We start from the raw sequence: 10627 nt of genomic DNA on the forward strand, positions 1-10627 counted from the left end.
AAGAGTTAATAACAAGAATCAACAAATGGGACTTACTTAAACTAAAAAGTTTTTTCTCAGCAAGAGAAACAATAAGAGAGGTAAATAGGGAGCCTACATCCTGGGAACAAATTTTTACTCCTCACACTTCAGATAGAGCCCTAATATCCAGAGTATACAAAGAACTCAAAAAATTAGACAATAAGATAACAAATAACCCAATCAACAAATGGGCCAAGGACCTGAACAGACACTTCTCAGAGGAGGATATACAATCAATCAACAAGTACATGAAAAAATGCTCACCATCTCTAGCAGTCAGAGAAATGCAAATCAAAACCACCCTAAGATACCATCTCACTCCAGTAAGATTGGCAGCCACTATGAAGTCTAACAACAACAAGTGCTGGCGAGGATGTGGAGAAAAGGGTACACTTGTACATTGCTGGTGGGACTGCAAATTGGTGCGGCCAATTTGGAAAGCAGTTTGGAGATTCCTGGGAAAGCTGGGAATGGAACCACCATTTGACCCTGCTATTGCCCTTCTCGGACTATTCCCTGAAGACCTTAAAAGAGCATGCTACAGGGATACTGCCACATCGATGTTCATAGCAGCACAATTCACAATAGCTAGACTGTGGAACCAACCCAGATGCCCTTCAATAGATGAATGGATAAAAAAAATGTGGCATCTATACACAATGGAGTACTATGCAGCAATAAAAAATGACAAAATCATAGAATTTGCAGGGAAATGGATGGCACTAGAGCAGATTATGCTTAGTGAAGCTAGCCAATCCCTAAAAAACAAATACCAAATGTCTTCTTTGATATAATGAGAGCAACTATGAACAGAGAAGGGAGGAAGAGCAGGAAGAAAAGATTAACATTAAACAGAGACATGAGAAGGGAGGGAAAGGGAGAGAAAAGGGAAATTGCATGGAAATGAAGGGAGACCCTCATTGCTATACAAAATTACATATAAGAGGTTGTGAGGGGAATGGGAAAATAAACAAGGAGAGAAATGAATTACAGTAGATGGGGTAGAGAGAGAAGATGGGAGGGGAGGGGAGGGGGGATAGTAGGGGATAGGAAAGGTAGCAGAATACAACAATTACTAATAGGGCATTATGTAAAATTGTGGATGTGTAACCGACATGATTCTGCAATCTGCATTTGGGGTAAAATTGGGGGTTCATAACCCACTTCAATCTAATGTATGAAATATGATATGTCAAGAGCTTTGTAATGTTGTGAACAACCAATAAAAAATAAATAAAATTTAAAAGAAAAAAGAAAATATGTCCAGAGAAACCTCTACAGAAAAGTTTATAGCAGCATTATTCATAATGGCCAAAAGCTTGAAATAACCCGAAGGCTACCAACTAAAGAATAAACAAAATGTTTATACAGTGTATTATTATTCAATCATAAAAAGGAGTGATGCATGCTACAACATGGATGAAACTTGATAACATTTTATAAGTGAAGAAAGTTAGTCACAAAGACCACATACTGCTATGATTCCATTCATACAAAATGTCCTATAAGATAGAGCAAATTAATAGTTGCCTGGGGCTGGGGCCTGGGGAATTAGAAGGTGGCTAAAGGTATGGGCTGTCGCCAAGGGGGTTGATGAAAATGTGCTAACACTGTGATCGTTGCATAGCCTTGCGAATAATACTAAAATCCATTAAACAATACACTTTAAAGAAGTGAATTGTATAACATGTGAATTAGCTCAATAAATCTCTTGGAAAAAAATAAGACTTCTAACCAAAATTTCTCAAAATAACTAGAGTCTGCCCTCCCGGAATCCCTGATCCTGGCGAGATGATTCGGAGGGTTTGGGGTCCTTTCTTAGAAAGGGCAAGGGCAAGTTCAGGTTTCACCCAGAGTCGCTGGATCCCCACCATTTCCTCCCATGACGGGTTAGAAAGGAACCTAGGCGGTCCTCCAGGTGGGAGTAGGGCCGCTCGCCCCTGGCTGGGCCGCTCGTCGGCAGCGAGGTCAGGAGTCTGCAGAAGTTCTAGGTCCCTCTCTCCGTGCGGGCGGCGCAGTGAAACCCAGAGTCAGGCGGCCGCCAGCGCGGGCGGGCGACGTGGGAAGTGACCCGACCGGTCACACAGAAGGCGCTCCAGCTGCAGCTCGGTCCTCCACCCTCGGCTGCTCACAGCGCACACCTCCTTGTGCCGCCTCTCTCCAAAACCAGGGCGGTGACCGGAGGGGCCCCCAGAGGAAGCCGGGAGAAGCGGGCCCTGCCGTCCAGTCTCCCGGCTCGGCTCCCGGCCCACTGGGCACGGAACCGGGTAGGGGGCGTAGCCCGGGCCCGAGCAGTCCGGGTCTACACCGGGGACCCCTGGCGGTCGCGGCGCCCCCTCGCGGCCCAGACCAGAGCGAGTCCAGCGGGCTCCCGCTTCCGCATGGCGGGCAGGAGGCCGCGCGTCTGCAGCACGGGGACCGGGGCCCTGGGGAGCAGCTGGACCGGCTCTCTCCCAGTATCGGCGCCGCCCATGGCCGAGGTTCTCGAGCCAGACCTGGGGACAGCCGAGGTCACGGAGGAGCAGGCGGTGGAGACGCCGGACTGGAAGGCCCCGGACGACGCGGGTTCCAAGGTAGGTGCCTTTCATGGGCGCGGAGAGAATCCCAGCCTCGGGCTGGTTTGCAGTGAGACCTGAAGGTCCCGTGGAGTTAAGTAAAAAGTACCCTTTCTACAGATGGTCCTAGTCCCAACTTGCGATCCTGCTCCTAAAACAGAAAAACTTCAGTCATTTAGCTGTGTCCCTGGGTGCAGGCCACACCCTGGCTTCTTGTCTAGGGCCTGGGAAGTAGGGGGCAACTGGTTACTTCCTACTGGTTACTGTGGGACCCTCAGGCTCATGGATGCCTGTTTCTTTGAACTTGAATTGAGGTTCGGGGCCTGTGGAGCTGGGGCTGTCGCCAACCCTAACACAAAAGAGGGACACCTCCCGGTGAGGCTAGGCCTGGCCCTAAAGAGCCAGGACCTTAGGGCCCAGCAACACCTAGGCAAGACCGCTCCAGGAAGACTAAAGACCGAGATACCTAAATTGTGGCATCCCATGTCCTACTGTCTTGGAATTGCTTGGGAAGTTTCCTCTTCCCTTCAGGCCGGAAGTTATGAGACCCGACACTATGGGCCAGCCAAGTGGGTCAGCACTAGTGTTGAATCTAAGGACTGGGATTCAGCCATCCAGACTGGCTTCACAAAACTGAACAGCTACATTCAAGGCAAAAATGAGAAAGGTAAGAGCAATTGTAACTTAGTGTGCATGTGATGATTGAGACCTGGGTCTAAGTAAGAGTTTTAGCTTTTTACAGAAATATCCTTTATAATAGAAATACCATCAAAGACTTGATCTTTTCACACAAGGATGCTCCTGGAGTACCCTCGCATGGACTAGAGGAGGGTACCTCTGGGTAGTACTTTTCAACCTTTCTCCTTGTCTTTTTGGTGAACTGTGGCTCTGCCTAACTAGTGAGAAGTCCTTTCCCAGGGCTAATGCTTCAGGATAATTTGGTGACTGATACAGAAAAATATACCAGGGGACAGGAAGATGGTAGATTAAGAGGCTCAAGTCTCAAGTCATAACTTTTGTCTCTGGCCAAAATAAATATGTATATTTTTAGGCAGGCCTCTCAGCTTATTGGACCTCATTTTCTGAACTGTAAAGAAAATAGGATTAACTAGACCATGTTATCTCCACATTCCCCTTATATCTCTGAAAGTACAGAATTTATTAACCAAAATTATCAATAGTATAGAAAGGTTTAATGTGAACCCTGAATAATTGAGTCTTTTTGGCCTTTTTAAAAAAGAAACAAATTATCTTGAAGGTAAATATTTATATCAGAATTATAAAGTAAATTAAGAAACTCAGATAAAGAATAGGTTAAATTTTAAAAGCAGTCATATGTCCACTAGATTTAATTTTCACTTTTATGACACAGAGATGAAAATAAAGATGACAGCTCCAGTGACAAGCTTCGTGGAGCCTGGCTCTGGTCCTTTTAGTGAATCTACCATTACCATCTCCCTATACATCCCCTCGGAACAGCAATCTGATCCACCGCGGCCTTCAGAGTCAGATGTCTTCATTGAAGACAGAGCTGAAATGACTGTGTTTGTGCGGTAAGTGGTAGATAATTTACAGCCCTGCAGTCTGCTAATTTTACTTGCACACTCTTGCTGTTTAGCTCCTGCGCAATTCCAACAAGCTTTTCACTCTTTCATAAAAACAGGCCTAACATGCTTCATGAAGTTTTCCAACTAGCCCCGTTTTAAATATTAATAAAGTCTGTTGCAAGATATATCAGTTCATTTAATGAGAAGTCTACTGCAGACTTCCACATATAAAACACAGTATAAACGATATCACCCCAAACATAAAGCTGCTCTTACCTGCAATCCAGGTAAACCTGAACAAAAATACCTTAGAAAACAGTACATGATACCTATCTTATTAATTAGGGGTGCTATGACAAAATATCATATACTGAGTAACTTATAAGAAACAGAAATTTCCCAGCTCTGGAGGCTGGGAAGTTCAAGTTTATGGCACTGCTAGTTCCAGTGACTGGTGAGGGATTATTTGTGGGTTCATACATGGGACCTCTTGCTTCGTTCTCACATGGTAGAAGGAGTAAATAAACTCCTTTAGGACCCTATTATAAGGGCACTAATCCCATTCATGAGGCTCTACCCTCATGACTTAATCATCTTCCAAAGTCCTGCCGCCTAATGCCATCACATTGGTGGTTAAAATTTCAACATGTGAATTTTGGAAGGACACAAACATTCAGGCCACAGCTTTCCACCTCTGGTCACAAAAAGTTCATGTCCTCCTCACATACAAAATGCTTTGATTTCAGCTGGGTGTGGTGGCACATGCCTGTAATCCCAGCAGCTCAGGAGGCTGAAACAGGAGGATCGAAAGTTCAAAGCCAGCTTCAGAAACTTAATGAGGCCCTAAGCAAGTCAGCAAGACCCTGTCTCAAAACATTAAATATAAAAAAAAAAAATTTAAAGGGCTGTCAGTGTTGCTCACTGGTTAAATACCCTGGTACAAAATAATAATAATAATAATATTAATTCCATCCCAGTAATGCCCAGAGTCTTAACTCATTTCAACATCAACTCAAAAGACTAATCTAAATATCCTTTAAATCAAATGTGGGTGAGTCTCAAGTATGATTCATCCTGAGGCAAATTCTCTCCATTTGTGAGCCTGTGAAATCAAACGTTCTCTGCTTCCAAAATACAGCAGTGGGGCAGTCATAAGATAGACACTCACATTCCAAAAGGGAAAAATAGGGAAGAAGAAATGAATAAGAGGTCTCAACAGAGACCCAAATCTTAAGGTGCAGGATTAATCTTCTTTTGACTCAAGACTCTGCCCTCCAGGCCTCCTGGAGTGGAGGTCATGCCTCTGAAGCTTTACTGGACAGGAGTGGGTTCCCAGTACTTCAAGTAGCCCTACACCATAACTTTGGGTGGCCCTACCCCCAATGCCACTCTCATGGGTTGTGGTCAGCTACCTGCAGCTCTTCCAGGCTGGAATTGCACAATAGTAGCTCTACCAGTCTGGTGTGCCCTGCTCCTACAGTTCCATTAGGAATTGCCCTATAGGTGACTCTCTGTGGTGGTCCCATCCTTGCTGTGGCCCTCTGTCTGGTTCATGTACCTGAGGCTCTGGGTAGTTCCATCCTTCAGGATCTAAGTGGAGGTGGCCATACTCCCTTGGCTTGTGTACTCCATACATTAGCAGAGATGGCACTGTTTGGATGCTGCTAAGATCTATCACCTGTGCCCTCCTGCGGGCCAGACATCCTGGCCTATGTCACACATTGGCCCATTGAGCTGAACCTGGAGTGGTCAAGGAGTGTCACTTTGGAAAGCAGGGAGTAGAACTTTGAGGTGGTGTTAGGCGTTGAGCTCCAAGGTCCTAAAGGGTTGGAAGCCCCTTCTTTGAAATGGGTCTTCTCCCATGTGTTGATATTCTGAGCCTGGGATGGGAGAGGAACCCCCCCCCACCCCCGGTTAACCTCTGAAATGCCTTTGGAGCCACTCTTAGAGAATATGTCCTGGCTTCAGTATGGATGACAGTGCCAAAATAATTTCCTTTTCAAAGCATTGCTTGGCTTTATTCTTCTCTCCTGTACAAGCTTTTTCATTTTTTTCAATATGGACAGACTAACAATTATCTGAAAATTTAGGTTCCGGGCACAATGGTTTATGTCTGTAATCCCAGCAGCTTGAGAGGCTGAAGTAGGAGGATCAAGAGTTCAAAGCCAGCCTCAGTAACTTAGTGAGGCCCTAAGCAACTCAGTGAGACCCTGTCTTTAATAAAATAGAAAAAAAGACCTGGGGATATGGCTCCATGTGATTAAGTGACCCTGGGTTCAATCTCCAGTACCAAAGGAAAAAGAAAATTCTGTCTTTAAATTGTTTCTCCTTTCTGGTATTGTGCCGTAGGAATTCAATAGAGACCAAGCCACATCTTCATGTGCTCAGAAAAACTTTCACCCAACGATCCTATTTCATCCCTTCTAAGCTCTTCCATATAACATTAGGATATGAACTGAGTTCAGCTGAGCTCTTTGCTACATTATAACAAGGTTCAGTTCTCTTTCAGGTTCCAATAACATGTTCCTTATTTCCATCTGGGGTTTCATCAGAACCATCACAGTCTGATGCAGCCCCCACTGTCTCCTTGGAAACTGCTCTTGTCATCCTCAGCAATACATTTGTCACACGATTATGTCCTCTTCCCTGTGACCCCCACAGCATCCATGTATTGACCAAGCTGTTTCCTGAATATTTATTTATCCTTTAAGAATGTGCTCTCTAACCATTCCTTTCCTGTTTCTTTGCTTCAATGGTCTCCTCCTTGGTCTCCCATCTCTGAGTCACTGCTGATGCCCATTGTTGATCTTCATGGCACACTTGCTGCGGATGGTCCTCTCACATTGCTTCAATTCCCCGTGTCTAAGGACTCTCAAATCTAGTGACTGTCTCCAGTTCTGGCTTCCCTACCTGTTACATCTCTATTTAGGGATGGAAGTTGAGGGATCAAACCAAGCCGCTCTAAAAATCAGCATTCCCTAATCCCCAAACCTTCTCTGGCCTGCAGTGCTTATCTCCACAAAGGGCTGTGTCCTTTGGCCCTTGAGCTGAACCTGGAATTCACCCTGTGAATGCCCTTCCTCCTATTGTTATTCTCCTCAGTTAAAATGACTTACTTATAAACTCCTTAAGAGTATGACAGCTTGTCCCCATGTCCATATGCTCCAGCTCCTAGCAGGATTGGTGTTTGGGGCTGGGGGTACACAGATATGTGTACAGAATAAAGCAGCAGATAGATCCTTGTACAACAAGTGTTCAGAAAACACAAGATGACTTCTAATTAGTGTCTTCAAGATTCCTATTTAAGGGAAAAGTGGAATATGAAAACAAATTTCCTGTAGGCTGAATATAGTGTTGACTGTTCATTAAAAAAATAAATAATATTGGATCCAAAATGTTACTTAACACAAGGCTCAGAATTGTATTCTGTGTACAAAGCAGAGTTGAATCAGCTCTCCTGCCGCAGCTCACTTTGTCTTCACATGAATACAGAGATGCCTACATTTATTCAATGTGGATTTAAAAGGAATGATTTCAGGCACAGGAAAGAAATTGTTGAATAAAATCAACATAGTTTGTGTTCTTTGGGTCCTGAATCTTGCTTGTATGATTCATGTTAGGACTGATTTTTTTCATTGGCCCATTGATTATGAAACTTATATATAAAAAAAATTAGGAATAATTTTGTCAGTGTTTCTTATTTTTAACCTTCAAAGTCAAATTCATTGTACTCATAAGCGAGCAGCTCAGCCAGGTCATGATATAATCTCAGAATGTTTTTGTTTACATACTTTAAAATTTATATTTCAACTTTTACTCTTTTCCTCGTTTTATTTAAATCTTTTCTTCCCTGTTTTTATAGCAGTCTCCTAGCTCTTCCCCTCCAATCTATGTTCCATCTCTCTGCTTGTATCCTTACCCCGATCTGACCAGCTTATTGTCTGCTCAACATCTTTTTCAATAACCTCAAAAGGCCTTAGACTAAGGTTCTTCCTTCTGGCTTCGACTCACCTTTCAGATTTTATTTTATGCCTCACTATGAAAATGTGTTGTACTCTTTATATCCCTCACTTATCCCTTCCCTTTCTTTGTTCATCCTCCATTTCTTGCCTAACTTAGATGAGACCCCTTACCCCGAATTTAATCATATCTTCAGTGCTCCTGTAGAACTTTGATTCTGCCACTGTTACTTCTACTTGGGGTACATAGAGCTGCCTAAATAAATATTGGTCTCTTTCATTAGAGTATAAATGTGTAGATATCTAATTATTATTTTTTTTTTAAAGAGAGAGTGAGAGAGGAGAGAGAGAGAGAGAGAGAGAGAGTTTTTAATATTTATTTTTTAGTTCTCGGCAGACACAACATCTTTGTTGGTATGTGGTGCTGAGGATCGAACCCAGGCCGCATGCATGCCAGGCGAGCGCGCTACTGCTTGAGCCACATCCCCAGCCCCTAGATATCTAATTATATTCATCTGTAACCCAGTGCCTACTTTTTGCCCAAAGGAGAAAAACAGGGAAATTGTTCAATGGAAAATTGACATTCTGATCTGGGCATACTGGCATGTGCCTCTTGTCCCAGGTACTTGGGAGTCTGAGGCAGGAGAATCATTTGAGTCCTAGAATTTGAGAACAGCGGGATAACATAGTAAGACCTTGGGGGTAGAGGGGAGAGAAGAGAAGAAAGTAAAAGAGTAAGAGAAAAGAGAAAGGAAGGAAGAAGGAAGGAAGAAAGGGAGGGAGGGAGGAAAGGAGGGAGGAAGGGAAGGAGGGAAGGGAGGGGAAGGAAGAAAGAAATTTTTTTAAAAAAGGGAAAGAAACGGAAAGAGGGTATCTAAAGGGATTCCAGTGTGGTTCTGTATCCAGGAGCATCAGCACATATCTGGGAAATTGCTAAACATACATTCTAAAGCCCTTCCGCAGATCTCCTGAATGTATTTCTAATAGATTCCAGAATAATTCTTATGTCCAGTGAAGTTTGAGGAGCACAGGTTTGAGAATATGAGATCTTGTAAGTTCCAAATCTGCCTGTCAGCAAATGGGACCTAGGTGTCGTCCTGGTTCTCCTCAGTGGGTTCGAGGTCATATGGGACTGGGAGCTGTGGGACCAGAAGTGTCAGCATAGTGGTTAGAAGCTGCACTGTATCCAGTGTTAGGGTACCAGCTCCTGCTCTTCTAGTGTCAGTAAGGAAATCACTCATGCTTATTTATTTTCTCCTTTGTAGGTCTTTCGATGGATTCTCTAGTGCCCAGAAGAATCAAGAACAGCTTTTGACATTAGCAAGCATTTTGAGGGAAGAAGGGAAAGTTTTTGACGAAAAGGTTTTCTATACCGCTGGCTACAACAGTCCTTTCAAATTGCTCAACAGAAACAATGAAGTGTGGTTGATTCAGAAGAGTGAACCCTCCAAAGAACTTGAATGAGAAAGTGAAAGGAAGTTCATTGCCTGGGGCACGCTTTGCTCTAATTGCCGACACCAACCCCTCCTAGAAGTAAAGCTGTGTGCGGTATCTTCTAACTTGAGAGTACCACTATGAATTGAGCTTATTTCCAATGTGCCTTCTTAATGCTTGAAGCTTTGTTTAGATACTCAGATAATGGGACAAAGTCTGTAAATGTAAATGGGTCACAAACTTCTGTCTTGTTCACAATATCACAATTATGTTGCCTTCTTCTGCTTGGATTTGAGTCCATGGTTGTTCTTCCTTCCAGATAATATCAGTAAAGACATTCAAGATTTATCCTGTGTGGGGCTATGAGGCCAGCAGTCCTGGAGGCCCGGCGAGAGTCAGTTGGACACAAAAATAAATTGTCTTTTGCGGCTGCCATTGTTACAATCTCTGTTGAGCCTCTGCACAGTGCCCCCTGCACAAGAAAGCTCTTACCCAAAAGTGTTGATTATATTCAGTGACAGAGAATACGTTTATGAAGCTAGGGACTTCCTGTCTTGTATGACATCCCATAAAGGCATGTTTTGTACTGGATATGTAGCTCAGTGTTAGAGAGCTCACCTAGCAACCATGAGGCCCTGGGTTCAATCCTTAGCATTGCCAAATAAATAAATACTTATTAAAGAAATAAATACAGACATATAATTTAAGAATTTACTTGAGTTCTTAGATTGTTTCATGTCATATTTCCACAGTTACAAAATGATTTGTAAAATGCAGATAGAGGTCCTTGTCTAATGGTGCTGGAAAACGCTTGTCCTAGGGAAGATAAAATCACATTTGGTCCCTGGAAGCCAGTTGTGGAAAGGGCTGTACCTAAGCTGTGGGCTCCTGGGGATGGTGGCTTTAGGAGTGGGGGAGAAAAGTAGGCTGGAGCTCAGTATTTTCCAACAATCACAGCTGCCCACGAGTGGTACTGCTTCTGTCATTGCCTGCTTAAGCACAGGACACACAGTCACTTCTCAGGAGACAATTGCTTACATAGGAGATGTGAGTATCCAGAGGGTTGAATGGGCCTGGTGATGCCTGAGGTCCTTTCAACCCTAACATTATC

At 43.7% G+C, this 10627-nt stretch overlaps 1 protein-coding gene across 1 annotated transcript; it reads left to right on the forward strand.

Annotated features, from left to right (window-relative positions):
* Window positions 1-2251: 2251 nt before the first annotated feature.
* Window positions 2252-10222, forward strand: HEBP2 (heme binding protein 2). The gene is made up of 4 exons (XM_081296475.1): window positions 2252-2594; window positions 3108-3243; window positions 3949-4129; window positions 9348-10222. Exons 1-4 carry the CDS (start codon window positions 2403-2405, stop codon window positions 9544-9546), a joined length of 708 nt encoding a protein of 235 aa, XP_081152601.1. The 5' UTR covers window positions 2252-2402; the 3' UTR covers window positions 9547-10222.
* The last annotated feature ends 405 nt before the right edge of the window (window positions 10223-10627 follow it).

This window comes from Spermophilus citellus (genome assembly GCF_964194105.1).
Source record: "Spermophilus citellus genome assembly, chromosome: 5".
In the NCBI taxonomy this organism is placed as follows: Eukaryota; Metazoa; Chordata; class Mammalia; order Rodentia; family Sciuridae; genus Spermophilus; species Spermophilus citellus.

Coding starts and splice junctions, on each gene's coding strand:
- HEBP2 (XM_081296475.1), top strand. CDS start 2,403: ATGGCGGGCAGGAGGCCGCGCGTCTGCAGCACGGGGACCGGGGCCCTG. Junction 2,595..3,107: donor CGGACGACGCGGGTTCCAAG/GTAGGTGCCTTT, acceptor TCTTCCCTTCAG/GCCGGAAGTTATGAGACCCG. Junction 3,244..3,948: donor TCAAGGCAAAAATGAGAAAG/GTAAGAGCAATT, acceptor TTTATGACACAG/AGATGAAAATAAAGATGACA.